The 23583-nt window shown below is 34.8% G+C and overlaps 2 protein-coding genes and 1 pseudogene across 2 annotated transcripts; 1 reads left to right on the forward strand and 2 right to left on the reverse strand.

The window, feature by feature from the left end:
• Positions 1-8638: 8638 nt before the first annotated feature.
• LOC21396505 (perakine reductase) lies at positions 8639-12334 on the reverse strand. Its single transcript, XM_010109413.2, has 7 exons — positions 12098-12334; positions 10592-10759; positions 10213-10416; positions 9940-10112; positions 9748-9844; positions 9313-9460; positions 8639-9041 (listed from the first exon to the last, which is right to left on the reverse strand). The coding sequence occupies exons 1-7, from the start codon at positions 12158-12160 to the stop codon at positions 8866-8868; spliced, it is 1029 nt and encodes a 342-aa protein (XP_010107715.1). The 5' UTR covers positions 12161-12334; the 3' UTR covers positions 8639-8865.
• Positions 12335-14415: 2081 nt separating this feature from the next.
• LOC21396506 lies at positions 14416-18050 on the reverse strand (annotated as a pseudogene).
• Positions 18051-19456: 1406 nt separating this feature from the next.
• Positions 19457-23057, forward strand: LOC21396507 (transmembrane emp24 domain-containing protein p24beta3). The gene is made up of 4 exons (XM_010109415.2): positions 19457-19804; positions 21145-21331; positions 21491-21598; positions 22532-23057. Exons 1-4 carry the CDS (start codon positions 19580-19582, stop codon positions 22663-22665), a joined length of 654 nt encoding a protein of 217 aa, XP_010107717.1. The 5' UTR covers positions 19457-19579; the 3' UTR covers positions 22666-23057.
• The last annotated feature ends 526 nt before the right edge of the window (positions 23058-23583 follow it).

The following is a 23583-nucleotide window of genomic DNA, read 5'->3' on the forward strand; positions in this document are numbered from 1 at the left end:
CCCCTAGATCTTTCAGAGTATCCAATAAAATAGCAACTCATCGTCCTTGAGTCCAGTTTCTTTTCATTAGGCCTGTAAGGCCTTGCCTCAGCTGGACATCCCCAAACATGCAAGTGTTTTAAACTAGGCTTCTTCCCCGTCCAAAGCTCGTAAGGGGTCTTGGCAGTCGCTTTAGTTGGAATCCTGTTAAGGATATATGCTGCAGTCTTAAGCGCTTCTCCCCAGAGTGATTCTGGTAAGGTTGAATGACAAATCATACTCCTCACCATGTCCTTAAGCGTCCTGTTTCGTCTTTCAGCAACACCATTCATAGTGGGCGAACCCGGCATAGTGTACTGTGGGACGATACTGCATTCGTCTAGGAACTTAGCAAACGGTCCTGGACGTTGTTCACCTGAACCGTCATATCTACCATAGTATTCACCACCACGGTCAGATCTGACACTTTTGATTCTTTTACTGAGTTGGTTCTCAACTTCAGCCTTATAATTTTTGAACATATCTAGCGACTGTGACTTTTCATGAATGAGATATATGTAGCCATATTTAGAAAAATCGTCTATGAACGTTATAAAATATTATTGACCATTCCAAGCAACGATAGGGAATGGCCCACAAATGTCCGTATGTATAAATTCTAAGACGTCCAAAGTCCTATTGGCTTCAAATCTCCTTTTATTGGTTTGTTTCCCCTTTATACAGTTAACACAAACATCAAAATCTGTAAAGTCTAAGGGGTCTAGAATTTTGTCTGACACAAGTCCTTCTATTCTCCGTCTGGAGATATGACCTAATATCTTGTGCCATAACGCAGCCGAATTCTCACTGGTTAATTTTCTCTTTATACCTCGTGTACTTAATTGCAGGGATTCATTAAATGAAGTAATTGTATCAATTAAATAAAGATTATCATAACCTGACAAAGAACCGGAACCAACCAATTTTGAATCATGAAACAAATTAAATTTTCCATTCCCAAATGAACAAGAATAACCAGATTTGTCCAAAGCAGAAATAGAAATCAAATTCTGTCTAAAAGACAGTACAATAAATGTCTCATTAAGATCCAAATAAAATTCAGTCTTTAATAATAATCTAAATTTTCCTATTGCTTCAACTTGAACTGTCTTGCCATCGCCCACATAAATGTATCTTTCACCATCACTTGGCTTTCGGCAACTCAGGCAACCCTGCATAGACACACTGATGTGAGTTGTTGCACCAGAATCTATCCACCACGTGTGTCTAGGTACCGAAGTTAAATTAACCTCATAACAAACCAAACTAAGAAGCATACCTTTCTTAGCACGCCATGCGTGATAGTTGGTGCAATGCTTCTTTCTATGCCCTTCAACTCCACAGAAGTAACAACCTGTACCTTCCGGTTCAACCGGTTTCTTCTGTTGTTTCTTTTGAGGTGCTGTATATGCAGCTTCCTTCTTCCTTTTCTTTCCCTTGTCCTTGTCCTTAGAGGTTGAGGCTAGGTGAGCACTTTTTGCCTTATCTTGCTTTAGCCTTTCCTCTTCCTGAACACAGTGTGATATGAGCTCATTTAGAGACCAAGTCTCTTTCTGACAATTGTAGCTCACCTTAAACTGGTTAAACTATGCCGGAAGGGATATCAAAACCAGATGCACCAACAAGTCCTCAGAGAGTTCAAGCTTAAGTGCTTTCAATTTTGAAGCAAGATGAGACATCTCTAGGATGTACTCCCTGATATTGCCTTTGCCCCTATACCTCATTGAAATTAGACTTGTCAAGAGCGTACCTATTTCAGCCTTTTCGTTCTTGACAAACCTCTTTTCAATGTCCGCAAGGAACTCCTTAGTTGTAGTAATTTTATCAAACATTATGCCCCTGAATGCTTCTGGAATGGCCTTCTTCATGATCATCATACACATGCGATTTTATTTTTCCCACCTTTCCATATCCCTCTTTTCATCAGAGGTACTCTTATCCCTAAGAGGTGGAGGAGAATCAACCCTTAACGCAAGGTCGAGATCCATGACTCCGAGAACTATCAAGAGGTTCTCTTGCCATGACTTAAGTTAGAGCCATTCAGCATAGGAATAAAGTTGATGTTGGCAGTAATATTAGCAGGAGTCATAGCTAAACAGAGAACAACAAACAAACAAACAAAACAAGCTCACATAAGTCCCAAAACAAAAATTAAATTCAAATAAAGGTAAACCCCATCTCAAGATACCGGGCACTCCATTAACATTTCATCTTTGGACAAAATGTTAACTTGTAAGTGATATCTTGGTGTAGGTAGTAATCAAACACTGATAATAAGAAACACGCCAAACAATAAATCTTCCTTTGGGCTGATTTATTGTTCACATGTAAAACTGAATTATTATCACGCGTTTATTACCACAGGTGCACATGTAATTCTGTTAAATATTGATCTTCCTTTAGGCCGATCAATATTCACATAAGTTATATATACACAACTGTTTATATTCTAAAACAAATTAATTTCCACAAGAGAGGTCACTTTGGTGACATGTTGCTTTAATTAATTCATTACAAAATATATATAACCATACCAATATCTGAATTTAAAATTGCACCAAAATGACCAAAAAAATAAAAATAAAAAAATAAAATAAAAAATTTTTAGGTCAAAGTCAATAGTCAGTGTTGATCGGGTCGGGGCTGCACCGGGTCAGGTAAACCCAACCCGGATCTTGAACCAGCCCTCTTCTTTAATCCGGAGGGATACTGATGGTAACCCTTTCCTTTATGGGTCACTTGCTATTCCTAAAGGCCCAAGGCCCTTTTTTTTTTTTTTTTTTACTATAATGGGCTAACTTAAGCCACTGGCCCAAATTAAGCCATGGTTCGCTTCACGGCCAGAAGGCCTTATTCCTTTTTTTTTTTTTTTTTTAAATGGCTGGGGGCTTAGCCCCCCCCCCCCTTCCTGTCACGGGCCCCATTGGGCCCGTGCATCTCAAACCCTAGGGGTCTGTTCGACCCCTAGGTGAACTGGCGGCCAAACGGCCGCCAGTTGCAGAAACCTCGACCAGACGGTTCATCTTTTTCGGCAGCCCAAGAGCTGCGCCGGAATACCCAGACGCCGGCGACAGCAAGGACGGCCGCCGGCTCAATATCCAGAAGAATTTTTTTTTTTTAAATTCCTTATGCGGCAGCCATGGCTGCTGCTTTCTCCTTACTGCCGCGGCCACAGGCCGCGGCTATCTCTTGCCGGTGTGGCCAAAGGCCGTGCCTTATCCATAGAGCCGGCAGCGGCAGAAGCTACCGCCGGCCAAAGTGTTGATTTGGGTTTAATAAACCCAAATTCCTAAAATTATCCGAAAAGTGTTCTATAACCGTAAGAAAAATTATATCCGAAATTGCCCAAAATTGTTCTCAAAATTCAACAACTCCAAACTTGAAATTGTTAAATTCAAGAACACCAAACATATCATGATAGATCGATAATAAATTCGATTCTCAATGATTCAATATGAAGAGGCTCTGATACCACTTGTTAGAAATCAAAGATTTGGTGAAAACCACCACCCAAAAGCCAAGAACATTCATGTTAGATCATCAAGAATTAATAAATCTGTAAGCGGAAGCGTACCTGAATCCATATTGCTTGATTTCTCTCTAGAGTCGTGCAGTTTGTCTTCCAGATCAACATGTTTTCCTAGAGGACCCTTTAACTTTCTCTATGTACTCTTTCTGATGATGAGATGTCAGAATGAATGAAATAATACGTGTGATCTGGGGACCATAACTGTCATTTATTGATAACTTCCCTATTATCTTTTGGTATTTCTATTTTAGCCCATCATAAAAATAGAAATTACCCTTAAGTCTCTACACATTAAAGACTCACACCCTATTAGATACATTAAAGCCCAAAATACCTAAACCTTAGTAGATCACTTTTAATTAGGCTTAACCTTATATGATAGCCCGCAACACATAATTATTTACATATAAGCCCAATGTTGGATTAAGGATCCAACAGACTAGTCTTAAACCTTGAGATTTTGGACCAGATCAGACCGGTCTAAAATTTTTATTTAGGCGCTAAATTGAATCTGACGGTTTAAATTTTTACCTTTTAACGATCCTATTATTTCTATTCTTTTAAAAGCTACAATTAAAAATTATTTCTATTCTTTTGAGAGATTAGCTATGATTGAAATCAAAGTGAAAAAGTGATGGTAACATATTGCTAGCTCTAGAATAAGGCCATGATAAATTCTTTTTCAGGATATCCTAATAATATAGGGCTTGTTTAGTTCGATGATTCGAGTTTTTAATTCGAATTGAGATGTGACTTTATGTGACAATTTTTTTTTGTAGTAAAAAAGTTACACTATGTTTGGTATGAATGAAAAGTGGAAGGAAAGAAAATGTTGGAGGGATTTTAAGATGAAAATTGATAAATTAACTTGTTTGGTAGAAAGGAAATTAGGAAGGAAAAGAAAATTAAAAGGAAATTGTAATTGGTGGGTCTCACCATATTTAATCCCTCCAAAAGTGAGAGGATTTTAGGAAGAAAAATGTGAATAACTACCTAAATGACTAAATTGTCCTCATTTTGACTCCAAAAGTTGGCGTTGTTTTTTTTTTTTCCAAGAAAGAAGAGATAAATGGGCAATGGGCTTTCTCTCTCCACTTTGATATGTGTATATAGCTAGGATTAAAGATATCCATATAAAAGATTTCAGTACATTAAATTAAACATCGATGATCAACAAACCTTTATCTCATTCACAGTGCATTCATAGCTACAGTGCATTAATGCTATATAAGTTAAACTATGTTTTTGTACCTTTATATATGTATGTGTGTGTATATATATACATAATATAGATGGAATATATGTTCAAGTTACATGAATTTTTCGAGTTAATTTGATGTTGAATACTGTATTATTTATACTTTTATTAGAAAAGAATATTAATAAAAAATATTTAGGTAAAAAAGTAATTACACCAATAATAATTTTTCCATCCCTTTAGTTTCACTTCCAATACCAAATAATGGAAGGTAGATTCATTTTATTTCTTCCCTATCATACCAAACAAGTCAAGGGAAAATCAAAATCTTTTCTCTCCTTCTAATTTTCTATGCATTTTAATTTTCCTTTCCCTCCCATTTTCTTTCCTTCTTACCAAACATAGCATTAGATATGACTATTTCTGAGAGCTTTTCATTATAGTAAAATTTAAATTTTAAATTCGAATCGATAAAATAAATAGTCATAAATATCCTAATAATATAAGTGTGTGTCTATATATATAAATGTTAGTATTATTATTTTCCTTATCACATCTTAAACTACGTTAACATAATATATAATATATAAGGAGAAAGAGAAAAATAGGCCAAGATTTGAGATGAATTAAAATTAATAGGCTAATAGTTTACATAAGTTAATAAATAGGCCAAATTACTATTTTCGTCCATAAATTGTCTGGTTATGAACCATAACTTGACAAGTTATTATCCATAACTTATCTGGTTATGAACTATAACTTAACAAGTTTGTCCATAACTTATCTGGTTATAAATCATAACTTAACAAGTTATGACCTATTAATTTTTATAAAAAATAACCTATATACTTTTTTAACCTTTTCATATTGACTTATTTCTTATCATTTCCCTATAATATATATATATATATAAAAGGGCACCTATTATGAGATTGCAAAATCTATTAAAATAGTGAGCCTTAGGTTGTGACGTGTTGGCAATGTCACGTGTTAGCAAAGGGAAAGATTATAGCCTGTTGTGTCAGGGAGTCAAATGGCGTAAATATTAATTATACTTTAATTAAAAAAACAATTCCGTATAATTGTGTAACACACTTGACATTTCATGTAATTCTTAATCAATAGTCCTGCAACATGTTTTTGATAGTGTATTGAAATGTATCAAATGTTTGATCTTTGTGTGACACTGAGGCAGCACGTCTCTAAGAGCTCTGTTTGTGCCTTAAAATGCAAAAATCCCCCGTAACAAAGAATTCTTATGAGTCCTACCCGGTGACAATCGCGGTCATAATATTGCCGGCGGATCGAACATTTATGATACATTTAATTACAGTGGCAAAATGGTAATAAAAATAGTAATAAAAATAGTAATATAATAGAATTAAAATGTATTAAAATCATAAACTGATTATTTAGTTTGATTGAAGTTATGGAATTAATACATGAATCATGAGTATGATGTTGGGTTGACAATGAAATGGAAGTAAACTGTATTTTGACAAAAATACTCTTGATTAATAATCATAAAAAAATCAATATGTAATTGATTAAAATAGTAAAAAAGTAATTTAATTATTGAAAAAAATTTTATTTGAAGGATAAACTTTAAAAACTATATTTCAATGGTAAAAAAAAAATACTAGTTGATATTTTTATGTAATAATAAATTATCATATGCTCAAATATGATCAATTTTGACGTCTATCATGATATGTATCGAGTAAAATGATCACTTTGCCCCCTGTCAATAATAAAAATGAACCAATATATCATTCAACTACATATATAATCCCAAAATATAGTCATACACCAAAACTAATAGATTCATCTATATATAGCATCCATCATCTTCTAAGTTGAGCAAGTTTTTAGTTAATACAATTTTACAAAGTGAAGCATAATCCTAATTAGTTACAATATCAAAAGAGAAACGCATAGCACATACATTACAATATCAAAAGGTAATCCAGTTATGTTTTTTCAATGAAACTAAACAATTACTCCTAAATATTAAAAAGAAGGTATTCACAAATCCACCTCAGGATAGTTATCCTAGGAGAATTATCCTCTTTCTATACAGTACTATGCATATAAACAATTGAGAATGGCCCTTCTGGCAACTCTGGCAACTCGCTGCATAATTTATGAGAATATACCTCTTGAGACGCTCCGCGGTCACAACTGGAACTACAAACAACACAGAAGTGGCATGAATCTCAGAAGGGTTCAAAAGTGGTGCCATGTGAAACAAATGTTACAAGAATATTACTACTTTGACTAACGCCTTCTACACATTTTTCATATCATCCAATCACATCATTTTTCCTACCATATAGAAGCAAAATTCCTCACTGTTCTGTAACTCCAAGTTTATGCCTTCGTTGGGCCAATTTTCTCTTGCACTGCTCTCTATTAACTTGAATTACAAACTCAACAATGGCTATTAGGAAATAAAACTAGGAAAATAGAGGATAAAAAATATTAATAATAACAATTGTAAGGATTAACTTTTTCTCTCTGAAAGTTAATTGCAATTTCAAGGCAAAAATGATTGATAAAGCCCCAATCCAAAAACAATTTAAACCCAAAAAAATTCACAAATAAATAATTACTGAAACTAAATCCCTCAAAAAAAAAACTCATCTTTTTTTCAGACAAAACAATCCATCTTCCATAAGAATCCATACACCAACCGAAACCAATTAGAAAATACCATAAATTTCTCATCAATTACTCAAATTAAACTCAAATATGCAAAACGGACATAAAAGCATAAACAACCCAAACCCCGTAGTCAAAATCAAGGACAGAACAAAAAGCTTTTAGCCAAGAGTGTTTGTTTACCGGGAAAGTATTTTCCGACGATTCGAATAGTCCGATTGCCAGACTTGTCGATACTTTGGAGGCGGAAGAATTGCAAAAGTTCGAGATCAGAGAAGTCCTCGCGGTCGGAAATCCGAATCCGCGGAGGAGATTCAAAGGAAAAGGAGACACAGAGATTTGGAGAAAAGAAGAAAAAGGTCGCGAGAAGGAGAGTAGCGGCCTGTGGAGCTTGATGCTGTTTGGTCGAGCAAGTAATGGGGGCTAGGGCTTCCTCTCTCTCAATCGGGGAGATTTTGGAGAAAAAATTAATGAGGCTGAATGGAAACGCCTTTCCACTGCCTCTCGAGTGAATGGCGATTCACTCAAATTGAGTGAATGAGCTTTCCGTAGGAAAGTCCTTTCTGACCAAAAAAATAAAACCAATTGATGGAATTGGGTGGAATGGCCTTTCCTTTCCGTTTCATTACTTTCAACCAAACACACTTGATGCATGCTGCTCGCGCTTGACGCTCAAGACTTCGGCCGCCCCGATGCACTGTGATGTGACGAGCATAACTTTTGAAACGAAATACACTTATTTAATACACTTATTTAAGACTTCTTCTTTTAAATGAAAAACTCAAAAACAAAAAAAAATTTTGAATTATAATTTTATTTGAGTTTATGTTCTTTTAAGTTTAAATTTAAGTTTAAACTTGAGTTCAAATTTAAATTTATGACTAAAATTTAAGTTCAAATTTTTCCTTGAACTTGAGTTTAAAAACTCGAACTCAAATTAATAAATAATATTTTTTTTATTCTTAAAAATGTTATAACTTTTTCGTTTTAATTTTGATTAAGATGATTTTTTTTCTATGCGTTGACAACGAAAAGACGAATAAAACCCGACCCATATACCCTATTAAAATTTTTCATCAGCATTGAATTTTTATTAAAATACTATCTAAATATAAATTCAAATTTTAACTCACTCAAGTACAAACTCAAAAAGATTCTTATCTCAAACCATAACTTAAATGTACACAACCAAACACAAACTCAAGTTACAAGTTTAACTCAAATTCAACTCAAGAATTATACTCAAATTAAACTCTAAAAGAACAATCCCTTAGAATATTCACACGGGATTTCCGCACGTGGTTTCAACTAGTAGAATATGATCAAGCGCTTTCTGTTCAATTCCTTGCCAATTCGATTGCTATAATGCATCAACAGGACTTTTGAGAAACAAGTATTTTTAATTTATTTGTTCATTCTTCATTCATTTGTGTAGGCTATTTATTTCTTCAGTTGGCAACTATTTTGGTGGAGTATTAGCAAAGTTCCAGGCATATTTAGACGTAGAGGAGTGCTCTCTTTCCCCAGCCACTTCATGTGCGGCCACAGCATCGCTGATTTCTTTCACACCTTCTTTTGTAAGCTTCACTGCCACTGATCCAACATTGACATCTATATTTTCAACTTTAGTTGTCCCTGTAAACATCACACAGTGACAAAGTCACATAAACGAAATCCTTTTCTGCGGTATCCACATCAGACACGAGGAGTGGGTCCCACACGCACTCGGACTCGGTGGGGCCCACTTCTTGGGTCTGACGGGGATATATCCCCGTCTGGACTTTTAGGATTGCTGTACATAAACCCTAAACCATACTACTGGTATGTAGATATACAAATCATGCAAACATGAACTATGAGTGCAGTAAGCAAAAGAGAGAATAACAAATGCGTTGAATTTATATACCAGGAATAGGGACTATATCATGATGGAGAAGCCACGAAAGAGCTAGTTGAGGAGGAGTGCAGCCATGCTTTGCAGCCAGGTTAGCGAACCGCGCATATATGACTTTGTTCTTCTCTAGATTTTGTTCTGTGAACCTTGGATGCCCACTCTACACCAAAGACATTAACTTGTACACAATTTAGAATATTCCAGTAGGCAATAACTTGCATTTTCTCATGTCCTAGATGAAACAAGTCAGAAACAGAAATTGTGAGCTCTATTATAAGACTCTCTTATGGAAATGGCAATACTATATTTAAGAATAAAAGGTATGAAAACAGTACATTTGATATTTAATACTATTGTGTTCCAATGCATAATGCTATATCTTCTTTTTGTTATAATTATTAAACTCTACAACTTGCAAAGGTAAACCTTTAATAGGAGTTCACATACCAAAAAACTCTCACTCGGCAAACTTTCAACAATTGCTTTCCCACCAAAGAATCCGTGGCCGAGGGGGCTATATGCTACTATTCCAATGCCAAGCTCCCTGTGAATGGAGGCAAAAGAAGTTCCAAAAGCTTTGTGAGTAGAAGTCCTGATTCGAATTAGGCACAAATCACAGCTAAACTTTTATCAACAAACCGGCAAAGTGGAATGATTTCATCTTCGATTTCTCGACTCCATAAAGAGTATTCCATTTGCAGGGCAGTGATGGGATGAACTCTGTGAGCTCTTCTTATTGTGTCCACACTAGCTTCCGATAGCCCAATGTATTTGATTTTTCCTTCCTCAACCAGCTTCTTGAGCTCCCCCATCTACCAAAACCAAAAGATTTTTGAAGAAAACATAAGCAGAGAGATAAAAATTCATATGCTGTACATTCGAAAGGTCCAAAAATTTTCACTAGGTCCTTACAGTATCCTCTATAGGCACCGAAGTATCCACACGATGTTGGTAGTACAAATCGATGTACTCGATATCTAGGCGCTTAAGACTAGCTTCGCAGCATTCCCTCACATATTCAGGCGTGCCCTTCACATCAAATTGAAAATCCCCGGAGATAATAGCACCAAACTTTGTGGCTAACTGGACTTTGTTTCGTGGAAGCTGCTTTAAAGCCTGAAATGTCAAGAAGAGTGCCTCCATTTCTCAATATTATAGGGTGCCATATTTTTATGCATTAAAATTTGTACTCTGGATACAATGATCTTTGGTAAATACGTTGTTGAAATGCATTCTTTCTGCTTAATCACACGAGCATAATTATGCATACGGAAAGCTACTACTATAGTACCTTGCCAATCATGATCTCATTGTCATTTCCCCCATATACATCAGCTGTATCAAAGAAGGTTATACCCCTATTATAAGCTTCCTTTATAATATGACATCCAGCTTCATGAGGCAAAGGAGCGTTTAGCATTCCGGAGAGTCCTGCACACCCATAACCCAGCACAGAAACCTGCACGGTAGCCATGGGAAGAAAATCAGTTATCTTCTTCATAGGGACTGTTCGGTGTGCAGGATTAAGGAGAATTGGATACGACTAAGTTTTTGCCCCTTAAGTTTTGAAAAATTACAATTTGATCTCAAATTTTAAATTTTTTTACAAAAACACCCTTATCCTAATAACATAACACCAAACATGGGATTGGATTAAACTAAAATTTAATCATATTCTTTCTTATACATTCCAATCCATTACTCCTATCCAATGTTGTCCTATCCTGCGTATTAAACGGGAATGAAGAATTGTGTGAGGAAACCATAATATTCTCCTTAGCATGAATGTTAAAATGGACGAGATCGTTTGTTCTCATCATTTAGTGGCTAAGATTTGAGATGAATGGTATATCCTGAAGTTATTACATCAGTTTTCAGGAAACAAAACATATATATATATATATATATATATATATATATATTATGCATGAGCCAATGACACATGAAAACAAAATAATTGTTTAGTAAATAAAGAAAAAACCAGTTGTTATAGTTGGGCGTATTCATTTTGTGGGACCAATGATTTTGGTCTAAGTGCTCTAATGCTAATATACACAAAATTTAGAAACAAAGACCAAGAAAGTGGAATCAAGCAAAAACGAATCAGGAATTTAGCATAATGAGTTCAATAGCCTGAACTTCACATCATTTAAAAGTAAGAATAATTATAAACTTATAAGGACATTGTGCAACTTCTTAAGCGATTCAATTTTCAAAAGATAGAAGTCCAAGCCCGTAGGAAGTGCAGGCCCGATTCATGTAACACAATATTAGAGACTCCAAAGAGAGCATCATCTTGTAGGCTTGTGTAAAAGATAAAATAAATTCGAGTCGAATACCTTTTCCCAGTTCAACTTTGCAGGGACGATTTGGTAGCATTTTGGAAACATTTTCTCACATTTTTTAGGTGTGTGTGAGTTTTTCTTCATAAAAAATTAAGTACCTAAATAGATATGGGCTTTTATTATTCCAACAAAGCAAGATCCTCAACTAGAGGAAGGAATTGATGAAAAGCCAATAGCATCATAATTAGGGAGATCCAAAGTTTGACGCCAAAACTTTGAGTAAAAATAGCTAATCTTTTATCCATGCATATTTGATATATCTTGCAGTGTTGCAGTTTTCTGAAATGGATATTCCTGTAACATGAAACCTCAGAAGTAATGTCATCTGGGTTTAAATCAAGATTCTCTGTAATCTGTTCTGCCACTTCTTTTAGCAAAAATTGAGATTGCCCATCTAAATTTTATAAAAGATAACGAAGAATAAAAAGTTGGCAGAAACAGAACAAGCCTACCTCCAATCCCTGACTGCCCAGCTTAACTCTTGGAACTTGGATTTGGGGCTTCTGCACCTCCATTTTCTCAACGCCAAATAGTTCAATTGAAAGTTTCTATTGTCCACTGTAAAAAGAAGATGACCAAAAAATAAAAATAAAAATAACAAAACAAAAGGAGAGACGTCTACCAGCTTCTATTCTAATATTGCATCAACAGATATGTATGTGATTCATGAATACGATTTTTCCACTCTTATCCATACAACTACTGCCATAGGAAATTAGCAAATGATTGAAAAATAAAAGCGATGGACAGAGTAAGAATACAGTACCTCCCACTCTTTTGGGTATGTATCTACAGTTCAAATAACATTGAATGATCATATTGGTTGATTCTTTTTTCTTTTCTTTTTTCTTTTTCCCTCAACGGCTAAATTTATGTTGTATTTTTTGGGTGGTTGAAAACTAATTTAACTTCCCTTTACTTGAGTGATCACTATAGTTGGAAATTATTATTTCTTTTCGATCAGTTGTTTGTTTGATGTTCAGTTTTTCTAGGGAAACAGTTGCCGATCTTTTTCTACATGTCATAACGATTTTTGCAACTAATTTTAGTTAACTAAGAAAAATATCCTTTCAACAAATTAGTCGACAACCTAAAAATAATGAGTAAGAACGCTACGCAAGTACTGATTAGGATCTACCTCCAGTTTATTTTCAATTGGGTTTAGCAAACTTCATGATAAGTTTTAGTTTCTTGTTGATATTCAATTGCCGATTACTAAAGGTGAGATTTGTACGTGTGTGTAATGTTGCGAAATTCTTTTGGATTTCAATTGAAGTATGTGTGTGCTCGCAAGTGAACGAATCGTAAAAGTAATAAAGTATATCTAAGTACAGTTATCATAGATTGAGTTTTTACAAGTTAAATTAAGTACTGCAATTACAATAACTATAACTTTATTTAAGCAATTAAATTCGAGTGAATAGAGCAATTAAAACAATAGAATTAAACTAACAAAGAAAGTGAAGAAGAAATTTAGAAATAAAAAGGGATCGAAGGAAACTATGATGGTATTAAGGCGGCTAAAGGTCCGATTTCATCCTACCGAGTTATGCTAATCCGATTCTTAAACTTGTTAACTAATTTCACTCAATTCATTAGCAAGACCCAATTAAACAATATCCCTATTAGCCTGAGCAAATCAACACATCCATTAAGCAACTTAATATTAATTACCTGAATTAATTAGCATCCCAAACTCAACTAACTCTAGGTTGTGCTTTCCCAAATCCATCATGTGAAAGTAACTCTCCTGAGCCTAAATCCACGCATCTATATATCTTATTCAATAGATAATCAAATTAGACAATAAGCATAGAGAAACACAAATGGATTGAAGTGAGAATTCATTAACGAGCATATAAAATCTTCATAGCATAGCAACAGTAAAGCTACATCAAAAGCTCTAAAAAGTTTAGTTAGAAGTATACATCAAGAATCCCATAGCATAAACCATAAACAATCCAAATTTCATATCCATGGTCTACACATAATGAAGGAAAATACAAATTCTAGAAGATAAAAGAGAAAGGAGAAGAAGGAAATAAAACTCGTTAAAGAACAAGCTCCTAATTTTCAAGCTCCCGTCCAATCTCCAAGCATGCTCTCCAAAACCTCGTATTTTCCTCTTTTGGTTCTATTTTTGCGTTTCCAAGAGTCTCCTCTGTGATTTTTAGCTCATTTCTATTTATACTCTCCTTGAAATCAGTGCAAATGAAGCCTTAAATGACTGCATAACGCATGGAGCGCTGCAGCGAATCACTTTCCCGCTGCAGAGCCGTTAAGATTTTTGAGAAAACCTTAACAGGCAAATCCGTTGCAGCAGGTCTTCAATTTCCAGAATGGCGCTGCAGGGACCTGGGGCTAGTTTTCCGCTGTCCGCGCTACAGCGGAATGGAATTTGCGCTGCAGCGGTTTCATGGTTTGATTTAGCTCCCATTTCCACCCTTTTGAAGACCTTTTTATTCATTTAAACTCAAACCTATAAAAGCTAGATAAAACACAATAAAAACACGCTAAAAACACCAAGAGCCAACAAAAATAGTCAAAATTGGTAAGTAATAAAATCAAGCTATTATGTATATATATAGACTTGTTTTTAATGGTTACATGTCTAATGAATTGGTTACTGGTTTAATAAGGGCATGTATTAATAAAATAAATTAATGATGTCGCACGTTAAGAATTCAATCTTTTATATATATATATATATATATATATATATGCAGCTTCCTTTAACATTTGAGAAAGTATAATGAAACACGACAGAGAAAAGGATCATCACAAGTTTTCAATTCTTGAAGAGAATGAAAATTGATACAAGAAACATGCAACAGATCTAGCATTAGGTCATCACACATGACACAGTTTTTGTTTATATGATCTCCAGATTGAAAATTATTTTAATGGGGTATCTGCAAACTTCCATGAATATATGGTCAGAGACTCGTAATCCCTATCACCACCAACTTCATGGATGGGCATAGCATCACAAATTTCTTTCAAGTCCTCTTCAGAAAGCTTCACTGCCAACGATCCAATGTTGTTAGCCAGGTTCTTCACTTTAGTCGTCCCTATACAAAGCATTGTAAAGAATAACATTAAAGTTAATATTGAAAACTTCTTATCTTGGTTCAAACCATTGTTCACTAAAGTTGAGGGTTTAGAGGTGCTTTTGGATTTTGCACAAAATTCTAAAGACGGTTGTGTTCACTAAAAAAAATGGTTAGGGGCATTGCGAGCCCTAGCTCCGCACTCGGCGGAGCCCCTCAGCATTTGTGCTGATAAAATGATATAAAAGTACTTGGCACAAAAATCATTACACATTTCACAAAGATTGATGTACTATATATTTTAAGAGAGAACTTCTGGATTGTAACCGACTCAAAAACCATTCTAGCCGAAAACAAAAAAGGACTCAAAAAAACCAATAAAAGCAAAATCAATCCCAAACTTACCAATTAGCACTTTGTTGGCTTTTAGGCTGTTGGGGGTGGTCATTTTTATGACCGGAAGAATAGGCCCTCTCCAGAATAGGCCGAGCACCTGGTCTGAACAAGCTGAACAGGGAAGAACATCCTGAACAGACCGAGCACCTAGTCTGAACAAGTTGAATAGGCCAAGCACCTAGTCCAAACAGGCCGAGCACTTAAATCTGAGCCAACCGAGCAGGTGGTCCAAGCACTATCCAACACCAACTAGCAAAACAGGACAAGTGCCCAATCAGCCAACTAACTGCCACGTGGCCTCCTCTCTGCAATCCTAATGGGGGCCCCACCTATAGGGGTGCGACACGTGTCATATGACCGGTACAACTTTACACTTGGGTCACCACTAGGTCCGGATCGGATCCAGACACTATCCGGATTTGGAAATACTCTATAAATACTAAGCTCATTAGCTCACAAAGGTACGGACATTTCTCAAACAGTGCTAGGACTCGAGAAGAATAGTGTTAGAGATCAATCCTGAACACTAGTGTGGACCTGATTCGAACAGTGCTAGGGATCTGACCAAAAGAGGCGGAGAACAGAGTCCAAGTATCGTGCGCTTCCGCACGCGGTGTTGCGCCGGATTTTGGCATCAACATAGGCAATATAGAAACTGACTATAATGGTGGTACTTAATCACTGATAATAATCCTAGCTATATACTGAAAATATTGAGTGTAAGAGAGAGAGAGTTAAACATACCAGGGATTGGAATTATGTCATTGCCTTGATGGAGAAGCCATGCCAAAGCTAATTGAGGAGTAGTGCAACCATGCTTGTCAGCAAGTTTGGAAAGTTTGCTATAAAGAAGTTTGTTCTTCTCCAAATTTTCCCCAGTGAATCTAGGATGCATTGACTGCAGAGTAGCCAAACAAGTTTTCAAGGAAAACTTTTGTAAAGAGAAATTGATCAATAATCCCTTGAGTAATATAGCATTCTTATTTACCAGCAAACTCTCAGTTGGCAAGCTCTCCAAAACCGCCTTTCCGCCGAGGAATCCGCGACCAAGCGGGCTATAACACACTATCCCAATACCAAGTTCCCTGTTATTGTTAATGCACACTTCATCACTTATTATGAACAAAATCTACTTTGCGTATTTTACACTTTTGTCATATCAATAGTGAATCAAAAACAATAATCATACATATTATTCAAAAACAATTTGGTGATGTATCATGAAATTATAATGTATCCTATTAGGAACAAAAAAAAAAAAAAAAACACTTGGGACAAAACACTAATTTCGATTTTACGGAACCCCACATAATTTTGATACATACCCATTTATGATATTCATAATATCTATGATAAAATTTTTCATGATGTATTATCGCTCTTTTCAGTTTGGTCAAGAATGCAGGCACGAGAAGGTGATCACAACAAACCTACAAACCGGAATGACCTCGTTTTCGATTTCTCAAGTAAACAGAGAGTACTCCATCTCTAAGGCAGTGATGGGATGAACAGCATGGGCTCTTCTTATTGTGTTCACACTAGGCTCTGATAAACCAATGTATTTTATCTTTCCTTCCTCTACCAGCTTTTTAAGCTCCCCCATCTTCCATAAACAAGTTCATTTCAAACAAAAAGCAACCATCAATATAATGTCGTACAACTTAAAGAACAGATTAGAAAATGTCAAAAAAAAAGGAATAACTAATTAAGATCACTTTAACTTACAGTATCTTCAATTGGCACTGAAATATCAACACGGTGCTGATAATACAGGTCAATATAATCAACATTAAGGCGTTTAAGACTGGCTTCACAACTTTTTCTCACATGTTCAGGAGTTCCCTTTACCCCAAATTGAAAGTCTTCTGACATGGTAACACCAAATTTTGTAGCCAATTGGATTTTCTCCCGAGGAAGGTTTTTAGCCTTGAGATTCAAGAAAAGTAATGACATATTATAGATAGTCATTTGAATAATCTAATGTTAAACCATAGTTATTTAGCCTTAACTGTAGTTACTAATTTGTTATGAAATTAGTAATTAGTAATGAGCTTTGTATTGAGTTTGTTGAGTCTGTTACAACAGAATCTGTATTAACATCCAGCTAAGTAGTAAATAATATGAATTAACTCTCAGATCACATTATTCGAGTGACTGAAGAGACTTTTCCTCAAACACTTGGGGCCGGTTTGGTTCTAGGATTTAAATCCATGATTTTGATTATGCTCTTCACAAAAAATTTGAATCAAAAAAAGTTTCCGTCAATAGATTCTCACACAAATTTGAATTCAGAATCAAAATTTGGTGTCTCTCAGCTCTCGTCTCTTTCTTTCATTTTCTGTCACTTTCTTGAGAAACTCTCAGCTTAACCTCTAACAACAAATGTTCTTTTCTCCTCACCTTTGAATTTGATAGATAAATTGGGAAAAAAAAGAAGAAGAAGAAGAAGAAGAAGAAAGATTACCTTGCCAACCATGATTTCATTGTCATGATTATGTCCATAAAGATCTGAGGTATCAAAGAAGGTGATCCCCATATTGAAGGCTTCTTTAATAACTGAACATCCATCTTCATGAGAGAGAGGAGCATTGTATATTCCTGATAGTCCTCCACATCCAAATCCCAGTCTAGATACCTGGATTCTATAAAAACACCCCATCAAAAAAAAAAAAAAAAACTTTTCTTTCTAGTTTCCATATATCTATCTGAACTTTTGCTTCAAGCTGCTATAAATAAAAACTAAATATTAAAATTTAAATTAATTAAAAGATGTTCAAATAAAATAACTAATAATAGAACAAATGGGTGAAAGAGAAAAACAAGATCACCTCCAATCCTTGGCTACCAAGTTTGACTCTTGGGATTTGGATTCTGGGTTTCTCCTCCATTTTGGTAAAAAGAGTCCTAATTAGTTTGTTGAGTTTCAGGACTCGTTGAAGATGCCACAAGACAACTATATGCAAATATGCTGTGGGGGAATAAAATACTCTAATCGAAAAAGCTATTTACAGGTAACAAGTTTTATTCAGCTTTCTAATAACGAGTATGACAGGTGTACTTATTAAGATTAAGATTGAGAAATTAGAGTGGATAATGTGAATCAATTTTATATTTTTTTTATTGTTTTATTTTAAAATAAGAATAGGTTTAGTGAGTCTCACTCAAAATTGAGATTGAATAATGAGATTGATACTTCTATACTTTTTAAGATTGAGACTCACATTCTTAATATTAACATTAAATTATTATTATATCTTCACTTTATTTATAAATATAAAATTAAAAATAAATTTAAAAAATAATAATTACAACTTATATTTATTATTTTATTTACCAAATATTATAATATTAACCAATTATTATTAACTTTAATATAATAAATATGTACTTTATTTATTTAATAAATAAATAATATATTTTAATTTTTAACACTACTTTTTATTTTTATTTATGTTTAAAATTTAACAATTTATTTTTATATTTAAATAATTGTACAATTTATATTTATTATTTTATTACCTTATTATTACACTAAATATTTTAATTATGATTAATTTTAATATAATAAGTACATAATTTATTTTTTTAATTAAAAAAATATAAAATTAACTTAAAAGGTATATTAGTATTTTTACAATATTTTCATTCCGATTCTAGTTGTAAATAAATAAATGAATGAGATTTAGAGTGACTCTAATTTCAAATCATATTACTAAGTAAACAACTTATTCTGACTATGATTCCTCATTTTGAATCTTACCTACTCTGAATCATGTCCACTTTGATTCATGCACATTCTGATTACGCGTAGGTAAACATGCCATTAACTTTTTAATAGATGACAGTTTAGTTTTTATTCTTTTAATTTTGATAAAATAAATCATAAATTCTTTAATGGTCGGTTTGATTCACATGTTTAAGTTAATAATTATGATTCTGAATTTAAATTTTTTGAAAGAACCCATCACTAAAAACTTTTCTGATTTAAATTTTTTATGAGAGAAATTATTATAGCATAAGAGACCCTAAATTTTAAATGCTTCTAAATTTTGATCCTTAAGTTAATTTATTCAGATTTTGTTAAATATTTAACATTTAACTAATAAAAATGTCAAAATTAAAACAGAATATAATGTCGAGCCGACTGTGGAGAAAAGTGGAATTGAGATCCATCCTTAGGACCATCTATGGGATCGACTAAAAAAAACTGCATCCTACCACCAATTAGACAATGACACGTCGACGAAACACGTCACTTAATTTTGGGCCCAGCAAAGATACAATCCATATCCTCCTAGCCCAAGCCCAGGCCCAGTCCGTCCAACGACATGCTGGTTCTTAACTTCCGAGCTTCTTACCGGTCATTCTGTCTCGATACCGTTGTCTCCCGTCTCAAGCTATTTTACAGAAATCAAAGGCGACAACTTTCTAAAACCTTAAAACCCACAAATTCCAAAATTTTTCGAAGAGGAGAGAGAGAGAGAGAACATGAAGAGAAGGTCGAGAAATGTCACCGCCATGGCCAGATTTCTGATGGGTCTTCTTCTTTTGACGAGCTTTGTCGGACGAATCGCGTCGCTTTCGGTCACGGTGAACGACGTCGAATGCGTCTACGAGTACGTCCTTTACGAGGGCGACACCGTCTCCGGGAATTTCGTTGTGGTCGATCACGATATCTTCTGGAACTCCGATCACCCCGGGATCGATCTCACGGTAAGCCCCCTCTCATTAATTCTTTCGAATTTCGGTGTTTTTCTACAGTTTAGGTTGAAAGATTTGGTTTTGGGGGTAAAAACAGGGTTTTGTTTTGTGATCTGGGATTAATTGATTGGGTTTGTGTCGAAATTCGTTTGACTTTGCAATTGATTAGATTTTGAGAGAGTTTTCTTAAGGTGCATTAAACCTAAGATCGAAATTTAGCTGTTATGGAACCCTTAATCTGAGATTTGATGCTGGGATGTTCATAAAATTGATGCTGTATGAAGACGATTTTTTCAGTTCACGACGAATTAGGAATTTAGTGTTGTAAATTTGATGCGCATAAAGTGATATGTTAAAAACTGTTACATAAAGAAACTTCTAAAAATTTCACACACATATTCAATGAATTTGGATATTTTTTCCTCTCACAAGAGAATTAGGAACTTAATGTTGGAAATTTAATACGTTTAAATAATAGAAAATGTTGGAAAATTCATACACATACTCGTTCGTTCGTCTCACAGGGCAAATAGGAAGTCGGCTCCGTTGTCACAATTCAACCTTTTTGTTACATTGTTTTCTCACGAAAAATTGAATTTCAGTTCAAATTTTCCACTCAAATCAGAACACCACGAAATATTGTCAAAAACTTATTTAATAGAGGGTATCTGTTTTCCGAGTGAGAATTCATGGGAATTTGTTATTAGCCTTCTAGGTTCTACCTTATTCCCCTCGTCACAGCCTCTTTTTATGGGAAAATTCGGACGCACAAAATGTTCTGGGCTGAGTAGATCCTATGTACAGATTTTATCACTTCAGTCAAGTTAGCCGTATTTGAGTTGAAACTTATTTGAATTTTGAAATATAATTCTACCATTATCAAGACTCCTACATAGATAGTGATAGTTATATTGTCACCCATGTAACTTTTTGTTAAGAAATTTTCTAACTTTATCCAATTGCATTCAGAACATATGGCTTGCAGGGAAAGGAACTTAATAAAATGAACACTTTAGAGGCACGTTAAAGGCAATTTTATTCCGTTTAATGGCCAAAAAACTGGACCAGCTTTTGCAAAAGTTTCTTTGGGATCTGAATGCATTTCTTTGCACCTGGAAACAATACAGTGGGAAATGGCCTCGGGTGCAAGTCTGTATGTTAGTTTTCCTTCGTGAATAATTTCGCTTTCTACATATGTTGTGTTTGGCGGGGAGTTCTTTTAGTAGACTTCTATTATGTATTAGTAGCTATTTTCTCTCTATTTGAGCTTGAAGATAGATTGGGTTATCAGAGATTTGGCCTTAACTTTCTAGAAAGAAGTTTTACATATCACAAGTTTGTGTTTTCTATAGGTGACGTCCCCCGGTGGCAATACGGTGCACACTTTGAAGGGAACATCTGGAGACAAGTTTGAGTTTAAGGCTCCTCATAGTGGAATGTACAAATTCTGTTTTCACAATCCTTACTCAACCCCAGAGACAGTTTCATTCTACATACACGTTGGTCATATTCCAAATGAGCATGACCTTGCTAAAGATGGTTTGTGAATTAGCCTTCATTTCATTTTGTGCGTATATGTCATATATATGTGTGTGTGTGTGTGCGCGCGCGCGTGTGTATACTATGAACCGCTTGTACTTTGTTGGCTTATTTATCTTATATGTCTTTGTTTTACCCATTTTATGTTATTTATTGCAGAACATTTGAACCCTATTAATGTTAAAATTGCTGAGTTGAGGGAGGCCTTGGAGTCTGTTACAGCTGAGCAGAAGTATTTGAAAGCACGTGATACTCGTCATCGTCATAGTAAGTTTTATACTGATAGTTAAGAGTTGCTTGTCATACCTTTTCATTGCTTTCCTTGACTAAAATCTGTCTTTCATGCCTAATTTGGTGCTGCCAATCAATTCTTAATAGAACAGTTTTGCAATTGGAGTTTGATCGTCTAAAAGTGCTTCAGTAGGACTTCTGTTTATGTAATTTCTTTGATTTGGCAACTATTGGATCTCGTGCAAAAGGTTTTAGTCCTTTTATACAGCTCAGTGTCAGCACCTCTTTAAAACAACTGTTGAATTTTTTCACTCCTTTCTTACCCTTCTGTCCCTATCTTTTGGAGATGCCAGCAAAATATCTTCTAGCTTTACAATATCTGAGCCTTTGCCATGTCTGCTCAGCATTTGATCCAGCACAGGATGTGCCCTATGTAGCCAGTTGGGATTGTCAAACTTAAATCGTTGAATGCAGCTCGAGATCCAAGTTGGTATCTTCTAGCAGTACACTATTTGAGCCTTTGCCGTGTCTGATTGGGATTTGATCCAACATAGGATGAGCCCTATTTACCCCGTAGGGATTGTAAAGCTTAAAACATTGAATGTGGTTCGAGATCCTAGTAGGTATTCAGGTTTCACTGCTTGTTAAACTTGTAGCACGAAAACTTCACAAGCAGGCTCATCCATGACGTTGCATTATAGCATGTCCCACTTGCTTGCAATAACATGAAAGCATCGCAACTTGTCCCCTGATCTTTGAGCAGATTTTCGCACTCTTTGCTGATTTAACATTTTACACACTTTCCAGAATTTTAAGGATAGAAAATCATTATTTAGTGAATTTCCCATATCATTAGTGCCTTTGTCTCTCAGTAAAAGGCTAATTCTCATATGTCAGATCATCATTGGGAAGCATTTCTCACTTTCTTTCTTTTTCTTTTTCTTTTTCTTTTTTTTCCCTCTGCTGCAGCAAATGAGAGCACAAGGAAGCGTGTGATTTTCTACACAGTTGGGGAATATTTTTTGCTGGCTGCTGTTAGTGCTCTACAGGTTATATACATCCGTCGTCTCTTCAGCAAGTCAGTTGCATACAACCGTGTTTAAACTCTTTTCTTGAGCATAAGGAAGAGCCTTTTAGGTGTTTTCGGATTATTATGTCTCGAATTACCAGAGATGATTTGCTATATTTATTTCTTCATTCCTAACTATATCTAGATTTTCCGAACATTTATCGACTTAACAGTAACGGAGTTGCTTGACTTCTAAACACAACAGATAAAATATCAGCTTGAAGCTTTTATGAATCTGTTGATTTTGTGCTTATTATGAAGGTCCATTTAAAAGTGGAAGCCAATATAAATGCAACAAACTTCTGCACATGCAATAACCTTATTCAATTCTAGCCCAGATAAAAGGTTATTTTTTAACTTTTTTTATATCGTACGTATCATACATCATCAAAACATAGCACATGATATTGGATATTGTATTCATGTACCCGATTCATATAATATGACAAATGAATGCTTCTCTCTCTCTCTCTCTCTCTCTCTCTCTCTCTCTCTCTCTCTCTCTCTCCTTGGCTTGAAATGGCGAGCAGACGCATATGTCCACATGTAATTTTAAGTTTTTAAGAAAATTTAAGGACTTGATGGCATTGAAGAGTTACTAATGACTACAAATGAAACTCGTTTAGGAGTTGGAACAGAAAATAACACTTCTAAAACATAATCATATCATTGGAAGCTTGTAGAGCCCCAAGCTTATGTGCACAAAGCTTCCATGGAAAAACAATTACACTGCATGACATTGAGTTTGTTTTTTTTTTTTTTTTTGGCTACTCACTCCAGGACATTGATCATAAGGGTGGAATTAAAATATATAAAAAAAAAATGGAATATTTTAGGAAGAACAAAATTACATAATAATGATTATAGTGATTTTCACGTTTTATGTTACGAGATTATATGGTTATTACTAATTACCCTGATAATTGTAATTTTAATTTTTTTGAGTACATAG

Source organism: Morus notabilis, unplaced genomic scaffold, assembly GCF_000414095.1.
Source record: "Morus notabilis unplaced genomic scaffold, ASM41409v2 Scaffold1383, whole genome shotgun sequence".
Classification (NCBI taxonomy): Eukaryota; Viridiplantae; Streptophyta; class Magnoliopsida; order Rosales; family Moraceae; genus Morus; species Morus notabilis.